This window comes from Hemitrygon akajei, chromosome 4, assembly GCF_048418815.1.
Source record: "Hemitrygon akajei chromosome 4, sHemAka1.3, whole genome shotgun sequence".
In the NCBI taxonomy this organism is placed as follows: domain Eukaryota; kingdom Metazoa; phylum Chordata; class Chondrichthyes; order Myliobatiformes; family Dasyatidae; genus Hemitrygon; species Hemitrygon akajei.
Window position 1 is genome coordinate 149,749,302 of NC_133127.1, and position 23,387 is coordinate 149,772,688.

The 23,387-nt window shown below is 40.6% G+C and overlaps 2 protein-coding genes across 4 annotated transcripts in view; one reads left to right on the plus strand and one right to left on the minus strand.

The window, feature by feature from the left end:
* septin10 (septin 10) overlaps positions 1-11,674 on the minus strand; it is a 57,138-nt gene extending 45,464 nt beyond the window's left edge. The window contains exon 1 of one of the 3 annotated variants that reach the window (XM_073043584.1): positions 11,437-11,672. In XM_073043584.1, coding sequence (XP_072899685.1) covers positions 11,437-11,466 — 30 coding nt within the window. In that variant the 5' untranslated portion in view covers positions 11,467-11,672. Of the gene's footprint in view, positions 1-11,436 lie in introns of all 3 variants that reach the window. The other 2 variants (XM_073043586.1, XM_073043585.1) reach the window with 2 other exon arrangements.
* A 164-nt stretch (positions 11,675-11,838) lies between these two features.
* Positions 11,839-16,843, plus strand: sowahca (sosondowah ankyrin repeat domain family Ca). The gene has a single exon (XM_073043588.1). The coding sequence runs from the start codon at positions 12,004-12,006 to the stop codon at positions 13,987-13,989; it is 1,986 nt and encodes a 661-aa protein (XP_072899689.1). The 5' UTR covers positions 11,839-12,003; the 3' UTR covers positions 13,990-16,843.
* Positions 16,844-23,387: the final 6,544 nt, after the last annotated feature.

Genomic DNA, 23,387 nt, shown 5'->3' on the forward strand with positions numbered 1-23,387 from the left:
AGCTGCTCACTCTCTCTACTTCTGATCCCTCTATGAGGATTGGTATGTGTTCCTTTGTCTTACCCTTCCTGAAGTCCACAATCAACTCTTTCGTCTTAATGACGTTGAGTGCCAGGTTGTTGCTGCAGCATCATTCCATTAGTTGGCATATCTCACACCTGTACGCCCTCTTGTCACCACCTGAGATTCTGCCAACAATGATTGTATCATCTGCAAATTTGTAGATGGTGTTTGAGCTATGCCTAACCACACAGTCATGTGTACACAGCGTATAGAGCAGTGGGCTAAGCACACACCCCTGAGGTGCGCCGGTGTTGATCGTCAGCAAAGAGGATATGTTATCACCAATCTGCACAAACTGTGGTCTTCCGGTTAGGAAGTTGGGGATCCAGTTACAGAGGGAGGTACACGTTCTGCAACTTCTCAATTAGGATTGTGGGAATGATAGTATTAAATGCTGAGCTATAGTTGATGAACAGCATTCTGACGTAGGTGTTTGTGTTGTCCAGGCGGTTTAAAGCCATGTGGAGAGCAAACAATAGGCAAACTGCAGTGGGTCCAGGTCCTTGCTGAGGCAGGAGTTCAGTCTAGTCATAACCAACCTCTCAAAGCATTTCATCACTGTCGATGTGAGTGCTACTGGGCAATAGCCATTAAGGCAGCCCACATTATTTTTCTTTGGCACTGGTGTAATTGTTGCCTTTTTAAAGCAAGTGGGAACTTCTGCCTGTAGCAGTGAGAGGTTGAAAATGTCCTTGAATACTCCTGCTAGTTGGCTGGCACAGGGTTAGGTTTTTTTTTGTGCAGGGGAGGGGTTGTTCAGAGGAAGAGGTTGGGGAGGGGGGTTGATGATCAGAATGGTTCTTTTTTGAGCAGCAGGAGTGGGTTTGATGTTCCCCTCTGAACAGCCCTCATGTTCTTTCTGTTTCGTGGCTATCTGGAGAAGACAAATTTCAGAGTTGTATATGGGTACATGCTTTGATAATAAATGAACCTTTGAAACTTTGAATCTCTTGGTTCATCCATGGCTTTTATTTGGGCATGTCCAGTATGTTCTCAAATGCTCATCCATACAGATCTTGATGAAGTTAGTGACAACTGTAGGCGTATCCATTCAGATTTGAAGGTGAATCTCTGACTATTCACTTGAATGTCCACCAACTCAAAGCAGTCCTGTAAACATTCCTCCACCTCCCTTGACCATACCTTCTTGGTATGGTCCAAGAAGACCATAAAGACCATCAGTGGCGCTGCGGTCTTTAGTCTCTGCCTGTATTTCGGAAGTACAGCCAGGTGATCAGACTTCCCAAAGTGTGAGCATAGGATGGCATGATAAGCATTCTTGAAGGTGGTATAACAGTGTCAAGTGTGTTGGCTCCTCTGGTTGCACAGGTGATACATTGGTCAGAGACCTCTTCAAACTGGCATGGTTGAAATCCCCCACAATGATAGGGAAGGCATCACTGTGAGTTGTTTCGTGACTGATGGTCACAGTGCTCAGTTCTTCCAGTGCCTGCCTGACATTGGCCAGAGGTGGAATGTACATTGCTACCAGGATGACAGCAGAAAATTTCCTCAGCAGATAAAATTAATAACATTTAACCAATAGCATTTCCAGGTCAGGTGAGCAGGATTGAGACATAACCGTTACGTCTGTGCACCATGATGAGTTAATCAAATAGCATTTTCCACCTCCTCTACCTTTAAAAGATTCAGATGTCCTGCTTTTTCAGTGAATGGTTATACCCTCAGGCTGCAGCATTGCCTTCAAAATGGCACAATAGGTGAAATAGCAGGTCAGGTAGCAGCCGTACAGAGAAATTAAGAGACGATGTCTCGGACCGAGACCCCTTAGCAGGTCTGGAAAGGAAGTAAGAAGCAGCCAAAATAAGGTGGTGGGGAAAGGGGAAGGAGTACAAACTGGAAGGTGAAGCCAGGTGAGGGAAAGGTAGGTGGGAGGGGGAGGATGAAGTGAGAAGCTGGGAGGGTGTAAGTGGTAAAGGGCTAAAGAAGGAACATGATAGGAAAGGAGAGTTGGTGGGAGACAGGGAAGGAGAAAGGACACCAGAGGGAGGTGATAGGCAGGTGAGAAGAGGGTAGCCAGAATGGGGACTAGGAGAGAAGGGGGAGGGGACAGAAATTACCAGAGGTTGGAGAAAAAGGTCAAGGGAGAAAATGTGCAGATGCTGCTCTCCCGGTGGCCACCCAGTTCAATTCTACTTCCCATTCCAGCATGTCTGTCCTTGGTCTCCTCCATTGCTGCGATGAGGCCACACTCAGGTTGGAGGAGCAACATCTTATATTCCATCTGGGTAGCCTCCAACCTGTTGGCACATTGATTTCTTGCAAGTCTGGTAACTGCCCACCCCCCTTCACCTCATCTCCCTACCTGCCCATCACCTCCCTCTGTGCTCCTCCCCCTTCCCCTTCTTCCATGGTCTTCTACCTTCTCCTATCAGATTCCCCCTTCTCCAGCCCTTTACTTCTTTCACCAATCAACTTCCCAACTCTTTACTTCACCACTCCCCTGGTTTCACCTATCACCCTCTACCTTGTACTCCTTCCACCTCTCCCACCACCTTGCTCTGACTTTTCATCTTTGTTCCCATTCTTGATGAAAGGCCTCAGTCCAAAACATAGAACACAGAATAATACAGCACAGTACAGGCCCTTCAGCCCACAATGTTGTGTTGACCCTTAAACCCTGCCTCCCATATATCCCCCCACCTTAAATTCCTCCATATACCTGTCTAGTAGTCTCTTAAATTTCACTAGTGTATCTGCCTCCACCACAGACTCAGGCAGTGCATTCCACGCACCAACCACTCTCTGAGTAAAATACCTTCCTCTAATATTCCCCCCCCCCCCCCGAACTTCCCACACCTTACCTTAAAGCCATGTCCTCTTGTACTGAGCAGTGGTGCCCTGGGGAAGAGGCGCTGGCTGTCCACTCTGTCTATTCCTCTTAATATCATGTACACCTCTATCATGTCTCCTCGCATCCTCCTTCTCTCTAAAGAGTAAAGCCCTAGCTCCCTTAATCTCTGATCATAATCCATACTCTCTAAACCAGGCAGCATTCTGATAAATCTCCTCTGTACCCTTTCTAATGCTTCCACATCCTTCCTATAGTGAGGCGACCAGAACTGGACACAGTACTCCAAGTGTGACCTAATCAGAGTTTTATAGAGCGACATCATTACCTCGCGACTCTTAAACTCTATCCCTCGACTTATGAAAGCTAACAGCCCATAAACTTTCTTAACTACCCTATCTACCTGTGAGGCAACTTTCAGGGATCTGTGGACATGTACCCCCGATCCCTCTGTTCCTCCACACTACCAAGTATCCTGCCACTTACTTTGTACTCTGCATTGGAGTTTGTCCTTCCAGAGTGTACCGCCTCACACTTCTCCAGGTTGAACTCCATCTCCCACTTCTCAGCCCACACCTGCATCTTATCAATGTCTCTCTGCAATCTTCAACGATCCTCAGCACTATCCACACCACCACCAACCTTTGTGTCATCTGCAAACTTGCCAACCCACCCTTCAACCCCCACATCCAGGTCATTAATAAAAATCACGAAAAGTAGGGGTCCCAGAAGCGATCCTTGTGGGACACCATTAGTCACAACCCTCCAATCTGAATGTACTCCCTCTACCACAACCCACTGCTTTCTGCAAGCAAGCCAATTCTGAATCCACCTGGCCAAACTTCACCGGATCCCATGTCTTTTGACTTTCTGAATAAGCCTACCATGTTTGTTTATCATTTGTTGATTATTTAAACTTATAAAATAAATGTTGATTGTTTATTCTCTTCCAAATATGCTACCTGGCCTGCTGAGTTATTGAGCTTTGTGGGTGTGTGTTGCTTGGATTTCCAGCATCTGCAGATATTCTCATGTTTGCACTTTTCTGGGGATATCAAGTTCAGGAGCATGCATGCAGCTGAATAAGAGTACAATGTTATCCAGTCAATTGTTACACATCATGACCAGTACATTTTGGCACTATTAGCTAAACTTTCATTGAAATAGTTAAAAGGTATATAAAAAAGATAAACTACCTTTTAACTGAATAACAGTGTGTATTTAAATGAAATACAGAACAAATTAGAACCCTACCAATACCTCTACAGTACTACAAAACTGCAAATTTGTTCCTAGTAGTTATCGACAGAGGAATTCATCAAGATTACGCTGCCGTGTTCTTTTGATTGACTATAAATGAACATCTAATGCAGTTAATGGACTGCCTTCCTACAACGCTTTAGAAGACTGCATACTCCAAATCTTCATTTTCATTCTTATGTTCCAGATGATTGCTGACCTCTTTGTATTTCAATGTTTCATTTACAATCCCGGCTATTTCTAGCATCTCCAAGCCTGAGTGCTTGAAACTGCAGTGAGCAAAAGAGTACTGAATTGTCTTACTGATTATTATTTGCCAACTAGTGACAAAAATCAATGCTTTGTGAACACAAATGCAACTGATGCTCTAAGCACCAGTTGGCTAATGGCCGTACAAGAGCACATGACTGAAGCTAACTAGAAACTGTTTAGCAACAGTTTCCTGTCTCAATTAAGCAGCATTGTGTCCCAAAAAAATGAAGGGTATCCCAGCTGGTCCCTGTTTAGTTTTTGTTTAGTTGTCCCAAATAAATGGTTGCCCCAATTAACCAATGGAGCAATTAACCAGAAGCTATTATATTTTCTTCTCATAGAATTATTAGTCAATAATAAAGAAACCAGTTTTATTTAAATAACAAACACTTTCAGTATTAAAAACAATCAAGGTTTTCAAAGATGGAAAAACCTTTATGCATCCCATGTTAAAGACAGTACTTAAAGACCTGCAACCCAGCTTTTGGCTTTAAAGACACAGAACATTACAGCACAGACCAGGCCCTTCAGCCTACTGTTGTGCCAACCTTTTAATCTACCCCAAGATCAATCTAACCCTTCCCTCCTAATTTCCCTTCTATCATTCATGTGCCAATCTAAGATAGGCACATGAATGCCCCTAATACCACCCCAAGCAGGGCATTCCATGCACCCACCACTCTGTAAAAAAAAAACTTAACTCTGACATCCCACCTATGCTTTCCTACAATCACCTTAAAATTATGCCACTGCCACCCTTCTAGCTATCCTCTTGATTTATGCCTATCATCGTGTGCACCCCTATTAAGTCACCTTTCATCCTCTGCGCCAATGAGAAAAGCCCTAGCTCAGTCAATCTATCCTCCTAAGACAAGCCCTTTAGACCAGGCAGCACCCTGGTAAATCTTCTGATCCTCTAAAGCATCCACATCCTTCCTTGGAGGTGACCAGAACAGAACATAATACTCTAACCAGGGTTTTATAGAGTTAGAACATTATCTCATGGCTCTCATATTCAATTCATCAACTACTGAAGGCCAACATACCACATGCCTTAACAACGCTCTTACTTGCGCAGCAAATTTGAGCCATCTGTGGGCATGGACCCCAATATCCAGCTGTTTTTCCACACTGCTCAAGTTTTCTTTTAATTACAGCTGTCAGAGCTACTCATTTGTTTTTGGAGGGACAGAGGACACAGTGTTAGGAATGCTATTCCCATAATCATATCATCTCCATAGTCTTTAGTACTTTCACCTTCAATGTTGCTTCACCTTATACCTCTCTCATCCACCACCACTCAGACACACAACTTTCATGATTAAACAGATAATGTGTCTATCCCATTAAATACTCTGCAACAGTAATTCTTACAAATTATCTTTTCTATAAATTATTCCTTCTACTTACCTCTGACTAGATGAGTTTCTATTGGCCCTTTCTTCACGTAAGCCTGGCAAGTTACCATTAACAGGTAATTCAATCTGGTGCATGCCATAAAAACTCAACCCTGCTCTTCTTACATTAATTCTGAAGTACAGCCAGGTGATCAAACTTTCCAAATGTAGATGTGGGACAGCACGATTTGCGTTCTTGATGGTGGTGTAACGGTGGTCCAGTGTGTTGGGTCCTCTGGTATTACGGGATTTGTTGGTAATAATTATTTAGAAACTTTTTCAAACTGGCCTGGTTAAAATCCCTCAAAACGATGGGGAAGGTACTAGTATGTGCTGTTTCATGCCTGTTGATTACATTGCTCAGTTTGTCTAGAGCCTATTTTACACTGGCCTGAGGTGGAATGTACACCACTACCAAGATGATCGTTGAAATCTCCTACAGCAGATAAAAAAGACAGCACTTGATCGTGAGGTGTTCCAGATCTAGTGAACAGGACTGGGATACAACCTCCATGTTTGTACTCCACAAAGAGCCAATCGTAAAGCACACTGCACCTCCTCTGCCTTTGAAAGACTCAGCGGACCTATCTTGGTATAGTAAACCCATCACGCAATATCGCTGTGTCAGGGATGGAGGGGTTAACCAAGATTCCGTAAAACAAAAAACACAATAGCTTTCAATGTCTCTGTGCTTCAGCACTTAGCTCTCAAAGCTATTTTACTTACCAGACACTGTACATTTACCAGCAAGCAGTACAGTATTGGGAGATGAAAGCCATGTTTCCTTTGATGAACTTTTAAACCAGAGTGGCATCCTCTCTTCTGATGTCTTAAAAGGGATGGTTCACCAGCTTCTCTCAGCCAGCACTGTCTCCATGTATGTTATTCAGTCTCTCTTGTCAATCCAATGAGAAATATTGCCACTGTTCTCTCTAACCATTTCCACAACTAAAAACAGTTTCCAATGAAAAACTACGGATTATAACACTGACTGTATCTCTTTGCAGTGATAATTGAACTGCTGAGAATTTCCAGTTTTTAAAAAACTTCTTCAATGGATTATTGGCTGCCTTGATTACAATCATAATGTAACAAAGTAATCACTGTTACTTTTAACAATCAAAATAAAGAAAATTTGATTAACAGACTACAACAAAAAAGTCAACTTTATGCAAAAGGCCATAAGATATAGGAGCAGAAGCAGGCCATTCGGCCCATCGAGTCTGCTCCACCATTTAATCATGGGCTGATCGAATTCTTCCAGTCATTCCCACTCCCCTGCCTTCACCCCATACCCTTTGATACCCTGGCGAATCTATCTCTGTCTTAAATACACCCAATGACTTGGCCTCCACAGCCGCTCATGGCAACAAATTCCAGAGATTTACTACCCTCTGACTAAAGTAAATATTCCGCATCTCTGTTCTAAAAGGATGTCCTTCAATTCTGAAGTCATGCCCTCTTGTCCTAGACTTCTCTGCTATGGGAAATAACTTTGCCGTATCTAATCTGTTCAAGTCTTTTGACATTCGGAATGTTTCTATGAGATGACCCCTCATTCTCCTGAACTCAAGGGAATACAGCCCAAGAGCTGCCAGACGTTCCTCTTATAGCAACCCTTTCATTCTCATGAATCTTCTCTGAACTCTCTCCAATGTCAGTACATCCTTTCTAAAATAAGGAGCCCAAAACTGCACACAATACTCCAAGTGCAGTCTCACAAATGCCTTATAGAGCCTCTGCATCACATCCCTGCTCTTATATTCTATACCTCTAGAAATGAATGCCAACACTGCATTAGCCTTCTTCACCACCGACTCAACCTGGAGGTTAACCTTTAGGGTATCCGGCACAAGGACTCCCAAGTCCCTTTGCATCTTTGCATTTTGAATTCTCTCACCATCTAAATAATAGCCTGCCCATTTATTTCTTCCACCAAAGTGCATGAGCATATATTTTTCAACATTGTATTTCATTTGCCACTTCTTTGTCTATTCCCCTAACTATCTTAAGTCTCTCTGCAGGATCTCTGTTTCCTCAATACTACCCACTCCTCCACCTATTTTTGTATCATCGGCAGTTTTAGCCACAAATCCATTTACCCCATAGTCCAAGTAGTTGGCATACACCTTAAAAAGCAGCGGTCCCAACACTGACTCCTGTGGAACTCCACTGGTAACCAGCAGCAATCCAGAATAGGCTCCCTTTATTCCCACTCTCTGTTTTCTGCTGATCAGCCAATGCTCCACCCATGCTAGTAACTTCCTTGTAATTCCATGGGTTCTTATCTTACTAAGCAGCCTCATGTGCAGCACCTTGTCAAATTCGTTCTGAAAATCCAAGTACACCACATCTACTGCATCTCCTTTGTCTACCCTGCTTGTAATTTCTTCAAAGAATTGCAGTAGGTTTGTCAGGCAGGATTTTCCTTTCAGGAAACCATGCTGGCTTTGGCCTACCTTATCATGTGCCTCCAGATACTCTGTAATCTTATCCCTTAACAATCGATTCCAACAACTTCCCAACCACTGATGTCAGGCTAACAAGCCTATAGTTTCCTTTCTGCTGCCTCCCACGCTTCTTAAATAGCGGAGTAACATTTGCAATTTTCCAGTCATCGATTCTTGAAAGATTATTATTAATGACTCCGCAATCTCTCCAGCTACTTCTTTAAGAACCCGAGAATAAATTCCATCAGGTTCAGGAGATTTATCCACCCTCAGACCACTAAGCTTCCTGGGCACCTTCTCAGTCATAATTTTCACTGTACATACTTCACTTCCCTGACTCTTGAATGTCTTGTATCCTGCAGATGTCTTCCACTGTGAAGTCTGATGCAAAATATGCATTCAGATCCTCTGCTATTTCTTCATCTCTCATTACAATATCTCCAGTGTCATTTTATATTGGTCCTATATCTACCCGCGACTGTTTTTTACCCTTTATATACTTAAAAAAGCTTTTAGTAATCTCCTTTGATATTAGTCACCAGCTTCCTTTCATAATTCATCTTTTCCTCCCTAATGACTTCCTTAGCTTCCTTCTGCAAGTTTTTAAAAGCTTCCCAATCCTCTATCTTCCCACTAGCTTTGGCTTCTTTGTATGCCCTCTCTTTTGCTTTTACTTTGGCTCCGACTTCACTTGTCAGCCATGGTAGTGTCCTTCCAGTCAAAAATTTCTTCTTATTTGGAATATATCTGTCTTGCACTTCCCTCATTTTTTTTTTGCAGAAAATCCAGCTATTGCTGCTCTGTTATCTTTCCCACTAGTGTCCCTTTCCAGTCAACTTTGGCTAGTTCCCCTCTCACGACATTGTAATTTCCTTTATTCCACTGAAATACTGACACATTGGATTTTAGTTTCTCCTTCCCAAATTTCAAAGTGAACTCAATCGTATTGTGATCACTGTTTCGCAAGGGTTCCTCAACCTTGTGCTCTCTTATAACCTTCGGATCATTGCACAACACCCAATCCAGCATAGCTGATCCCATAGCAGGCTCAAAAACAAGCTGTTCTAAAAAGCCATCCCTTAGACATTCTATAAATTCTTTCTCTTGAGGTCCAGTATTGACCTGGTTTTCCCAATCCACTTTCATGTTAAAATCCCTAAGGGTTATCATGTCTTTGCCCCGAAAAGTTGATGTAAACAAAAAATAAAAGCAGATGCTGGAAATCTGAAGTTAATGTAAAATGCTGGAAGTGGAAAGACAAACTGTCAACGTTTTGGGTCTGCAACACTTCATCAGAACTGAGAAACATACACAAGTTAGTTTTCAGAAGATAAGATGAGAATGTGTAGAACAAAGGGAATGAAAGACCAAGTTGAAATGTTATAATGGCAGCAGTTAACCAGTACATTAAGCTTCTTCATCTGCATAACATTATTTATGATAAGGTTCATGTAGGATAAGAAAAAAAATGAGCCAGATGATGTAAATACAAAAACAAATGAAAATTGCTTGAAAACTATGAAATAGATCAAGCAGCATCAGCAGAAAGAGAAACATTTCAGTTAAGGAAAACTTCATGAGACCCAAGAAGAAAAAAAAATGTTACATGGAAGCAAAGGTGGAGGAGGCACTGGGTGGAACAAAGACCATTTCTCAGGTAGAGTGAAGCAATGAGGCAGGTGGGATCAGATAAAGGCACTTTAGCTGTGTAATCAGTGGTCTCAGGATCACTTTCAGTGCAACTCATTTTGCAAACATAAAAGCTTCGCTTAGAGTTTGTCAATGCTCAGAAGGAAGATGAGATGTTGTTCCTTAAACTTGCATGACATCAGAGTCAGATGGTGAATCAAAGTGGCACTATCATCATTCCTGAAGGAGTTCCTCAAAGCAAACACCCAATCTGAGCTTGATTGTTTCAATGCAAAAGAGGTGACATTGTGAATACTGAATGCAGTATACTAGGCAGGAAGATGTGCTAGTGAATCACTACCTCACCTGGTAATAATGTTTGGGTCCCTGGATGGTAAGAAGGGGTAAAAGAACAGTCATTTCTCCTCCTGCGGCTGTAGGGGAAAGCACCATATGATATGAAGTGACAAGCAAAGATGGAGAATGGATCATGTAGGCAATAAAGGAGAAATTTCTATAAAATGCTGTAAAGGGTGGCAGAACCATGGAGACAGAAAAATTTCGCTGAAGACAGACACTGGGAAGGACCAGGGGAACCATCTTAGAAGGGAAGGGACCACAACAGAGATGTGGGAAATACACAGGAGACTTCATGAGACATCAATAAACACTGTTTACTTAAATCGTAATCACTTTGTGCATAGAATCAATTAGAAAAAAGTTTAAACGCGAACAAATCTCCACTTTTGAAACCGGGCAATATTGGGGATGCTAAAACTCAATCCCTAAGCAAGTTGTGATTTTAAAACTGATAAATGTCCTGTGGAATATTGCACCTACTGGAGCAATAAGCGCATCGACAAACTTAAGAAAAGTTTTTATTTGGAAAATAAACCGGGCTGCATTAAATGCAATTCTAAATATTTGTCACATAAGAGATCGACCAAAAGCTGGGAGCCTGCATCCACAGCTCAGGACAGTATATTATCCGAATGGGACAGCGAGCCAAGGCCAGTCCCCGCCCAAGTGGAACCCACATTCCATAGAGTATCACCACCGCCTCACCCAGGCGTTGCAGGCTTTATCAGGAAGTCGGCATACCACTTAATTAACGAGTGAATTAATCTCTCTCCCCCACCCCAAACATTTCAAGTATGCTCCAAGAAACTTTCGGCTGAAGTTGCGTGAAACATCACAAATGCTCAAATTCGAGGTCGAAGGAGTTTTTGTTTCGCTTGCTCCGCAATGGAAAAAGACTTCCAGTTACACCCTTGCCTGGAATTCTTCTCTCAGACCGAAAAATGCGTTACACAGAGTCACTGAAACTCTTAAAACTCTGTCCCTCCGGCTGCCATCTCGCACTCTCCATAACTAACAATCAAATCATTATCAACTCCCACAACAAGTAACAATAAACTCGAACCGGCACGTCCAAATATTTACAACTCAACTCCCCCCGAGCGAGTGGCAACACCCAGTTATTGGCCCTAGTAGAATTACATTGCACGACACTCGGGGGCCAATTGAAACGAATAAAGAGGCAGGGTGTGAAGAAAGAAAGAGAGTCGCTCACCATCTGCCGGGCGATTTCAGCCGAAGCCATTGCAGAACAAAACTAAAGTGGAGCCCGAACGCGAGCCGTGACGGGTGGAGATTGGAACGCGCGAGCCAGCGAGCCAGGCACAACGCAAGATCTCGCTCACCCTGCAGGGGAGAACGGAGGAAGAAAACCACGCTCTGCTGGAACAAACAAAAGCATTCAAAGCAGAAGCAACATCATTTGTATTGATTACACACACACACCAAGCAGAGTCCGGTGTGACAGCCACCTGTTTACTCTAAACTTCCCGTCAATTCACTTATTTTCCGGCCATCATCCCTCCCTACTTTTCGGTGGTTGATCCCTGATTGACAGGCGGCCGGCAGGGGACCGGAAGTGATCGGTTGCTAGGAGGGGAGAGGAGGGGAGGGGAGGAGGTGTCTGACAAGCTGGTACAGGGTAATACATCGACGACTGTGTGTGCACTCATTCTGGAAATAGGCTGGAAAGAAAAAAAAGGCGGGTATAATGATGTCCTTTACTTTCACCGCCAAGTCTCTTCAAGAAACGGCTGCTAAAATCTTTTAAAAAGCGTCTGTAATGGCAACGGAATTTAGTTTGAAAGCTGTGTGGCAATTTCTTAACGAGAAAGGAGGGAAGGTAGAGAGTACGGAGCTCTTGGAATATTTCAGAGCTTTTTTGGACGACCCCAACTCGAGGGAAAATGCTCGGGGACTGTTCAAAGAGTTTGTGAACAAAGTGGGGCTGGTGGTCCAAGAAGGAGGAGTGAAGTACATACGTCTGAAAAAGAAGTACCGGGGTAAATTGGACTGGTCTGAAGCGTCTGCTGGTGGTTGGGGTCACGGAAAGAAAGAGGATGGCAGTGCAATGGAAAATGGTGACAAGCAATGTGCAGAAATCAGCTTCGAATCATCCGCACAGTCCCCGAAACAAGGCTCGGGTGATGAGAGTTTGATGGAAGCTTCCGAGTCGGTCTTAACCCCAGAGGCTGAATGCAGCAGTTTGGATAACTCGTGCGCTAAAGAATGCAGCGAAAGTAATCAGAGTGTAGCTGTGGAGCAGTGTAGCATTCAACAAGATGGGCGAATAACATGGCACGCCCATACAAATGACACTTCCAAACCTGGGATTTATTCGAATAACAATTCAACCGTGTCAAATATCGACATAAAAGGGGGAAGTCACACTCAAGCGGAACATAAACATGTAACAAAATTGGTAACCGAATCCTTTCAAGCAAGTGCTCATTTGGACGCAAGCTTAGATTTCAGCCAAGCTGTTCCAAATGTTAAAGATGGTGCAGATCTTCTCGTCGATACCTGTAATTTACTGAACATCTCAAAACCTGACAGTGATGGAAAGAGTACAGAAATTTGGACATTGTCTGAATGCCCCGCAAAACAGTTACCGACATCTAAGGAAACGGGGAAGATGGATTCTAGCGCACACTGCATAAAACCGAAGAATGACAGTGTAAGATTATCCACATTTCACGGCAACTTTCCCCCCACTCAAGTCAAGACGAGCCCTGATGTTAGTTCCAGAAGGTCTTCGCGAAAGCGTTTACAGCGCAGTCTGGCGGTAAATCGGTCGATCAGCGTCTGTGATGAAGGAAACACATACGAGAACTCGAACGATGTGTCTGGTGCTAATAGTGAAAGCTTAAGTACACCCAGATCAAGCAGGAAAAATTTTAGAGAATTAATGATCAGCGGTTCACCCCAACTAAGACACAGTGTTGTTTACAGCAACTCTGCTGTTTTCCCAAATATTAAACAGGGAGATTTCGGATTTGGTAGAAATGATACAGACTCCTCCTCTTTGACGTCCTCAAAACTGGATGAGGAAGATGGTGGGTCAGTAGCACTTGATCCCTTGGAACATGAGTGGATGTTGCATGCTTCTGAAGGGAAGTGGGATAGTATCGAGACATTACTGGCAGCTGATCCTAGCCTAATCACTTGGAAAGATTTTGTCACTGGATTTACGTGCATTCACTGGGCAGCAAAACACGGTAAACCTGAATTGTTGGCAATGCTTGTCAATTACGCAAGAAAACATGACATTCCGCTCAATATTAATACTCGATCTAGTGGTGGCTACACTCCTTTGCATTTGGCTGCCATTCATGGACATACAGAAGTAGTGAAACTGCTGTCTGGTGCATATGATGCTGATGTAGATATTAGGGACTACAGTGGGAAAAAAGCGTGGCAGTACCTGGGCCAAAACATTTCTGAAGAATTGAGGAATCTCATTGGTGCAGCTAGGAGCACTGACCCAGAAAGCTCATTACAGAATTCAAATGGGCGTTGGAGAATATCGAAAGTTCTTCCCGCCAATTTGACATACAAATTGACCAGTGCTCCTGACGAAGAGGTTTATTATGATGGCGCCCCTTCAAAAGTAGTCAACCGGAAAACTTCATCTAATAAGATAAAGTTTAATAGAATAAGGTTTAAAACGCAGATTATTCAGTCTTCGTCTTCACTTGGAGGACAAGGTGATCAAAGAGATCCTAAAAGTGCATTGAAACTTAGACCTAAGTCGACTATTTTTGGATAAAGACAGAAGCAAAAAAAAATTCTAGGAAGAATCAGATTAACACTAGACACAATTTCCTTTTAAGTATGTTACACTTCGATTAACATGATTATTAATCAAGTCAATTCAAATTTTTGCCTTGGGTAAAAAAGATTGGTGTGCATTTCTTTGATGCCTTCGAATGAATTGTAGTTATAATTTATAAATGAGTTGCATGTTGCAAATAACGGGAGTAATTGCACTTGTTTCATTGAATTGAGATCTGTGTCTGTCAGAAATTGTTTTCAATCATTATACAGTATTTAGAAACATAATTGCCATGTCAAAAAAACTGAGATTGTTATGATGGAATGGAATTAAATTTGTATATGTAATATTTTTATTATAGATCAATGAGACCAATGCAGATGTCATAGTAACAGAGTGGAGTTGATATTGTATGGTAAACATTGTGATGGATTGCATCATTGGTTTATAGGTTGTTCAGTTGAAAGTATTTGTGAAGCACATTGAAATAATTTGAGTGGTTTAAAGAAAATGTAGAAATTCATTTTAGAAATGCCATAATTTAGTATATAAGGTACTCCTTGATTGCTGCAAAATTTCTAACCTTAAAGGGCACCTGCTACAAACGTACTTATAACTGGATTTGCTGCTTTAAATGTACTAATGGTGATAAGTTGTTTATGATAAAATAATGTGTAACTCTATGTAGGGAATGGTTCTTTTAAGGTAAAGTGACACTAAATTTTAATCTATAGGATTTGTAAATTTAAAGCCTCTAATTGATTTTGGGTTTTATAGGATTTTTTCAGCCATTTAGGATAAGATAAAAATATATGGAGAAACTCTCTCCAAGATTAGGACAATATTAAAGGTAGGCGTTTTGCTCTTTTAAATTATAGTTTAAAATGTCATGTGTTGCAACCAGTTTGAGACACTAAGTTAAAAATTTGTATTTCTTGGTGAAATTAAAGATTATGATCAAGCTGGTCTTTATAATCTCATGCTGCTGGAATCCTGAGAAATCCTTATTTTTTGTAGCTCGCAAGGAATGTTGCCAATATTTTGTTGAACTTGAGCTACCCTTTAGTGCTGCTGGGGGGAATAAGTTGAAGGTCTTTGTTATTGATCTGAATATGGCTCAGCTGGCCCTGTTCATGCTGCCTTGAAAATAACCAGCCATGAATTTTCAAAACTAATGCTGATGAGATTAAATGGTGCATTAATTTCAGGCTTACTTGAATCAGAAGAAGTGTGGACAAGTAGTGTTATTAAAAGAAATAATTGAATGTTCTCAAATTTATCTTGTAAACTACTTATTGAAAGTTGTGTATCCCTAATTGTTAATGTTTAATTTAATTTCCTTGAACTTATTGCAAGTCTTTAATTTAATACTGACTTTTATCAACCTGGTCTGCATTGAGAAATCAATAACCTCTCATGCAATAGGAACTTTGGCTGACTATAGTGAAGTGGAAATATTTATAAATTATAGATAAGGTTAGAAGATGTCAGAACAGAAGCTTTGCTTACAAGTTATTATTTAGATTCCTGACAGATCCTTTAGCCTTAAGAACAGTGTCAAACTAATTATAAATGTTTGACATACTGTGTAGTCATTGAACTAAATGATATAGTTGAACTTATCCCCACATAACACTTCTGGTGAGTTGTATGTAGCACTGAAAAAAGCTCTCTGATTAAGAAAATACAATTAAATTTTATTTTTTGAATGTCTGAAACTTAAAAATATTTTCAACGCTTTAGTAGCCCTTGGAATAGTCATATTTGTTCATAAAATAGAATAACAATGTTGACATATGTTTTAAACTATTGTTGACTTAGTTATATTCAACTTATTTTATCCTTATTGCCTACATATAAATTTCCAACAGAATAGGCTGATGAGCTTGAGATGCTCTCAAGTGAATACCACTGAGGCTGGGTTCACACTGTAAGATTAAACATAGTTTTCTGTAATTTTATTCTGAGACACATAACATGGTTGATCTGAAAAAATTACAGATCAATACTATTGTATTATAACATGGCAGGTAATGTTAAGGACATTGCCTGGGAAGAACAGATTGAACTATGATCTACATTTGTATTTACTATAATTGATCAGAAATTTTAACACTAATTTCCCACTAATGTGGGGAAAGAAACATATTAATGATCACTAATGATAAATACATTCACTTAAGAAGGCCAAGATGAAGCCAATTTGTTGTCTGGTATTTTCTGGTTATAGAATGATAGTCAGATCGGGACTGGCAGCAGGACCCATCAGTTTTTGAGTGAAAGAGAAGGAAGGCTGGCTGGCAATGGAATCAGGGTATGACTAGCCATACTGAGGCTAGTATCTGTAATAAGCAAGCTGCTGTGGGATTATTTTTTTACTTTTTATTGTCATCTTCATAGCTATCATGTTACTGATGTGTGGTTAGTTATTGGATCAAACAAATTAGGAAGACCAGCAGAATAGTGAACTACTACATTCCATATGCATACATATGCAAAACTTATAATTTAGATTTATAAAAGATGTATCTTTGTTTTAAAAAAGGAAAGACTTGACATTTGAATAATTTATATAACAGAATAAGTGATAATCTAATACTTGGAAAGCAGTGATGTAGCTGGACTGTATTATAACAGTACCACATTTCTTTTATACTTCAGTGGGTGCCATACGAGTTTTGTGTTTGGAAAAGGATGGAGAACTTGAATGCATTTTGTTTGCTTTTGTATTCAAAACAAAATAATACTTTCTATTTGTAAACATAACTGCACATGTGAATCATCTCTTGAGGTAAAATATGCTTTGTTTACTAATGTGTTGCTATTTTATTATTAAATAATGAAATAAATAAAATTCTGTGTAAATCATGATTGACATAAAATGTTGAATTTGAGGATTATGTCATACACACAGTTGCCTCTGATAGACAAATATAAATCCACCCTGGGTTGGAAGTGTCTTTTATATTATTTACCTGACACAGGAGGCCATTCAAATCTTTCAGTGTTAGCAGAGCAATTCTTGTCTTTTTTTTTGTTTCCAGAAATTTATTCTCTCTCTCACGTGCCTGTCATTTCCCTTTTGATTTTTTTGCCTCATCAACTGCAGGGTTAATTTACAGTCGCCTGTTAACCCTTCTGAGATGTGGTAAGTAACTAGAGCATAAAGAAGAAACTTGTAGTCACAGGGAGAAAGTGCAAACTTCACATAGGATGCACTTGAAGCCTGGACCAAATCTGAGTCCCTGCATCTATGAGACAGCATCACTATCTGCTCAACACACTCAGTAGGTTGGGCAGCAACCATGGAAACGAACAGTCAACTTTTTGGGCCGAGCCCCTTAGTCAGGACTTAAAGAGGGAGGGGGCAGGGGCCCTATAAAGAAGGTGGGGGGAGGGTGGGAAGGAGAAGGCTGGTAGGTGCCAGGTGAAAAACCAGTAAGGGGAAAGGACAAGGGGTGGGGGAGAGGGAGCAGGGAGGGGATAGGCAGGAGAGGTGAAGAAGGAATGTAAGAGGAAAGCACTATGGGTAGTAGAAGGAGGCAGAACCATGAGGGAGGTGATAGGCAGCTGGAGGAGGAGGCAGAGTGAAACTGGGATGGGGGAGGGAATTACCAGAAGTTGGAGAATTGCTGAGTTCCTCCAGAGTGTTGTGTGTATTGCTTTGACCCCAGCATCTGCAGAGTATATTACGATCACTATTTGCTCTACTGCTCTTTGTTATAAGATCATAAGACACAGAAGCAAATTAGGCCATTCAGCCAATCAAGTCTGCTCCACCATTCAATCATGGCTGATTTATTTTTCTCTCTGAACCATATTCTTCTGCCTTTTCTCCTTGGATATCCTTATCAAACAAGAACCTCTCAACTACTGCTTTAAATATACCCAATGACCAGCCATCTATAGCAATGACTTCTACAGATTCACCACCCTCTAGCTAAACAAATTCCTCCTCATCTCTGTTCGAAAGGAATGTCCTTTTATTCTGAAACTAATAGAAACATCCTCTCGATGTCTACTCCATATAGGCCTTTCAATATTTGGTAGGTTTCAATGAGATCTCCTCATTTCCTTCTAAATTTCACCAAGTGCTGGCCCAGAGCCATCATACATTTAACCTTTTCATCACTGAGATCATTCTCATAAACTCACTCGATTCTCTCCAATGCCAGCACATTCTTCCCTAGACACTAGCTCAAAACTTCTCACAATACAGGTGTCCCCCCCCAACTTTACAAAAGTAGAGCATTCCTATGAAACCGTTCTTAAGCTGAGATGGTGTAAAGCAAAGAATCATTATATGGAAAAAAAATTCAAAAAAGCAAAATTCCTCCTTGTAATGTGAAAACAGGTTACTAATGTAGGTCTTTTGTAAAAGTGAAGTGGTGTAAAGCGAACATTTGTAAAGCGGGGGACACCTGTACTCCATGTGTGGTCTGACTACCACCTTAAAATGTCTCAGTATTACATCCTTGCTTTTATATTATAGTCCTCTTGAAGCAAATGCAAATATTCTATTTGCTTTCCTTACTACTGTCTCAACCTGTAAGTTAACCTTTCTGGAATCCTACACTAAGGCATCCAAGTCCACTTGCACCTTTGATTTCTGAACTCTCTCCGCATTTAGAAAATAGTCTACACCTTTGTTCTTTCTACCAAAGTGCATGACCCTACATCGCATTCCATCTCCCACTTACTTGCCCATTTCCGCAACCTATCCAAGTCAGTCTGCAGACTCCCTGCTTCCTCAAAGCTATCTGCCATTCCAACTATCATTGTGTTATCTGCAAACTTAGTCACAAAGCCCACAATCCAGATCATTAACAGAAAATGTAAAAAAAAAGCAGTGCCAACCCTGACCCCTGCAGAACATCACTGGTCACTGCAGCTAATCAGAAAAGGCTCCCTTTATTCCCACTCTGCCTCCTGCTAGTCAGCCCATCATCAATCATTGTTCGCACCTTTCCTGTAATACCATGGGCTCCTATCTTTTCTAGCAACCTCAGGTGTAGCACCTTGTAAAAGGCCTTCTGAAAATCCAATTAAATACCATCCACCTATTCTCCTTTGTCTTTCTTGCTTGTTACTTCTTCAAAGTATTTCAACAGATTTGTCAGGGAAGATGTCCTCCTAAGGAACCCTTTCTGATTTTATCATGCGTATCAGCTTATTTATCATGTGCTTCCTGGTACACCAAAACTTCATCCTATATTGTTATAAGAATAATCTCATTTATTGCAGCACAGTAACTTAAATCATTTTTTTCCTGGGACAGGACCAAAGAATAAAGCTCGATAGTTCAGCATTCCCTTTCAATGAAGGGATATGTTCAATGGTAAAGAGAAATGAAAACCTCAATTCACGTATTAGCAACTACATGACTGTAGAATCTGTAGTATTGCAGGAAACTACAATATGTATGTAGCAGGTAAAGAAAGCTTAATGGATCTAATCTTTTTAAATATTTAATGTTGCAAATTTAACGGTCTGCATATTTGCTTTGATATTTTACTAAAATTTTAGTATCTGACATTAAGACCTTAAAGTAAGTTCACCTGTTTTGCTTTTCTGCGTCAGTCATGACATTGCTAAGGAATATCTTGAAATTAGCTATGGGACGTATCAAGAGGCATGTTTGAACAGACTGCTGTAGGACCATTTAATAAAATAATAAATCATTTATCCAGAACTGGACAGACTGCAGACTAGTTTGAGGCTATGTTCCTTTCTGTTTGCTGGCATGTATAGACATGCTGCCGCTAGTCATACCTTGTGCAGTAGCCCGCAGTGAGGAAATTCTACTTGATACTCTGTGTGGGTAATTCCAGTTATGTTGTGTCCAGCCACAGCTCAACATATTGGATGCTAGAAATGGAGAAATTCTCAAAAAGCTCAACAAATTGATCTTGAGGCATGGAACTATAATGTAATAGAGACTTACATTGCCACACATATTCCACAGATTTCTTTAAATTATGTATTCAAGGTTTTTATTAGCTGAGGACAACCTTTTTAGTCTAGATAATGTTCTGGCACCAAGATGTTGCTTTCTGAAGAAACAGACTTCAAACCCATGTTTTAATTCGTTCCTTCAACAAAAGCAGAAAAAATGTGCTTAGATTTCTATACAACATATTGTCATATCCTTGAGGAACAGCATTCTTTACAGTAATACTGTTTTTTATTTTGATAATGCATAGATTTGTTTCCTACCTCTGCATTGTAGAACAAGAAAATGTTCATTTTGAGTGGTGTATGGTTAATTGATTGGTCAACTAATATATGAATTCAGGTGGTTGTGAACCTTCGGAATGTTCTACCACAGAGGTCTGTTGTTATACAGTAACTCAGTATATTTCAAGGCCAAGATTAGTAGAATTTTGAACAATGAAGAGTAGGAAAATAGACTTGAATGGCAGATCAGGCTAAAGGGGGCATGTGGCTCAGAGCTGATTCTGTTTCTTCTTAATCTAATGCTGCTTGTAAGAAAATTGTACAACAGCCAGTACTCTGTTCCGAATTCTTAATCATGATTTCTTTTAGAAATCCACCCTTGTGAAAGATGAGTCCAAGTAGGGCAGGCTCTGCTACTAATCTTTTCTGTGATTCGGTGACTATTCACATGAAAATCATGGTCACTCCTTTCTATAGAGCTTTGACGTAGTTAGGAAATTGTGCATTTGGTAAAGTACAAGGAAAGAATAGATAAATAATAATAAAGGCTATCGTCTGATGTCCCTCTTACCAGATTCAAGACACAAGCGATGACTATTGCTGATATGGGCAAATTACAAACTCCCATAGGAGTTTGACTGTGTTTGAAAAGAGTAACGCCCACTAAAATGCTGAAGGAACAGTAGTTAGGCAGCATCTGTTGAGCGAAATCAACAGTGGACATTTTGGGTTAACACCCTTATTTGGGACATTTCCCTCTTGCCTTCTGACCTACTGAGTTCCTCCAGCACTTTGTCTTTTGCTCAAGATTTCCAGCAATTACAGAATCTTGTGTGTCTGTATTTGAAAAGAATTACTTTTGTTTTAGTCTGGGATGTTAATGGTTAATTGAGAGAATACTTGCTTTAATTGTAATGAATACATATAATTGAGAACTGTAAATTAAACTGATTCACCAAATATTGCAAATGAACCAAATAAATCTAGGATCATTACCAACATATGCAATTTATAATGATGGCTTAGTTTTCCCAAAGTCAAGATTTGTGATTATTTGAAATTATCCGTTTTAATATGCATGGTCTCAGTTAAGATGTAGGATTTATGGCAGTGTCTTGCCAAATTCTAGGAAGTTTACTTTGCATAGATGGATGAATTGATTGAGAAGCAGAATATTTTTGGTCTGAAAGTTTGTTTTTCTAATATTAGTATCAATCAGATTTTAAATCTTTGTCATGTTTACTTTCTATTATAGATTGGTCATAATAGAATTTAAATAGACATACTATTATTTATATACCAAAGGGAAATGAAGTAGTGAGATCCCTTAATAAGCAGATTGAAAATATAGCATGAAATAGAAAATTTTTAAAAAACTGATATTTCAAGATCAACTAGAATTTTAGAAGGGAAACAAACTGACACAATATGTAAAAATGAAGTCCCAAAGAACAGTCTCAGTGCGAAACATTGATTGTTCATTTCCATAGGTGCTGCCTGACCTACTGAGTTCCTCCAGCATTTTGTGTATGTAGCTCTGGATTTCCAGCATCTGTAGACATTCTTGTGTGTAAAAATGATTGAAACATTGTTTTTTATTAAAGGATATCCTTTTAAGTGAGTGGTGAAAAGTTTGGAGGAGATGTCAGAAGCAGGAGTTTTTACTCTTAGAAGTAAGTGCTTGAAGCGTGTGTGTGTGTGTGTGTGTGTGTGTGTGTTTGTATGTATGTGTGTGTGTGTATATATATATATATATATATATATATATATACATAATCGCTGTGGAGGATTTGTTACTCTTGTGGGCTGCAAGGGGGAATCACTCTGCTTGGCAGATGAGACTTGGGGCTGTGAAAACAATCTTGGGTTTTCGGGCCTCAGTGGCTGTAGGAATTGTTTCTGAGATTGCAGGAACTAGCTGGGACAGCTCTGGACACCTTTCTTCTTTTCTTCTAGTTTGTGCATCTTGATCTTGGGAAGGTGCATTTAATTCATTGGAGTATTCTTTTATAAATCCTTCTATTGCTCTCTTTAAAATCTGATCTCTGCTCTTTGTTTCCTCATCCAAGACATCATCTGATGAATGCTCTGTTTTTGTAATTCCATTGACTTTTTATTTTGGCCATCTATTCATCCAGCTGGGGTTTGGTCTTTGCATCTACTTTTTTAGGCAGTGTTTTGTTTCCCTCTTGAAGTTCATAGCAATAACCTTAATGCACGCAAAGTAAATTCTTGTTCTTTAAAAGCTGAATGCTTGCAACTTTCCTGAAACTCCTTGAACTCTCTTCCAGCTTAAAACCAAGTCACATTTCACAAGTAACTGACTGCTTAACATATCAGAAAAACCTGTTTGCTCTCTGTTTGGGGAACAGTGCCGACCACGTAACCTACTCTAGAAACTGCCTACCACATAGCCCTCTATTTTTCTATGCTCCCTGTACCTATCTAAGAGTCTCTTAAAAGACCCTATTGTATCCACCTCTACCACTGTCGCTGGCAGTGCATTCCACACACCCACCACTGTCTGTGTGGAAAAACTTGCCTCTAACATCCCCCTTGTACCTACTGTACTTCCAAGCACCTTAAAACAATGCCCCCTTGTGTTAGCCATTTCAGCCCTGGGAAAAAGCCTCTGGCTAGCCACATAATCAATGCCTCTCATCCTGTTTTACACATCTATCAGGTCACCTCTCATCCTCTCTTGTTCCAAGGAGAAAAGGCCAAGTTCATGCAATCTACTCTCATAAGGCATGCTCTCCAATCCAGTCAACATCCTTGTAAATTTCCTCTGCATGCTCTCTATAGTATCCACATCCTTCCTGTAGTGAGGTGACCAGAACTGAACACAGTACTCCAAATGGGGTCTAACTAAGGTCTTATATAGCTTTAACATTACATCACAGCTGTTGAACTCAAACCCACGGTTGATGAAGGGCATCACACCATTCGTCTTCTGAACAACACTGTCAATCTGCGCAGCAGCTCTGAATGTCCCAAGGACATGGATGCCAAGATCTCTCTGATCCTCTACACTACTAAGAGTCATACCATTAGTATTATATTCTGACTTCAAATTTGACCTACCGAAATGAACCACTTCACACTTAGCTGGGTTGAACTCCATCTGCCACTTCTCAGCCCAGTTCTGCATCCTATCGATGTCCCGCTGTAACCTCTGTGATGCACCATCAATAACTCACGCTGAGACTTAGGAA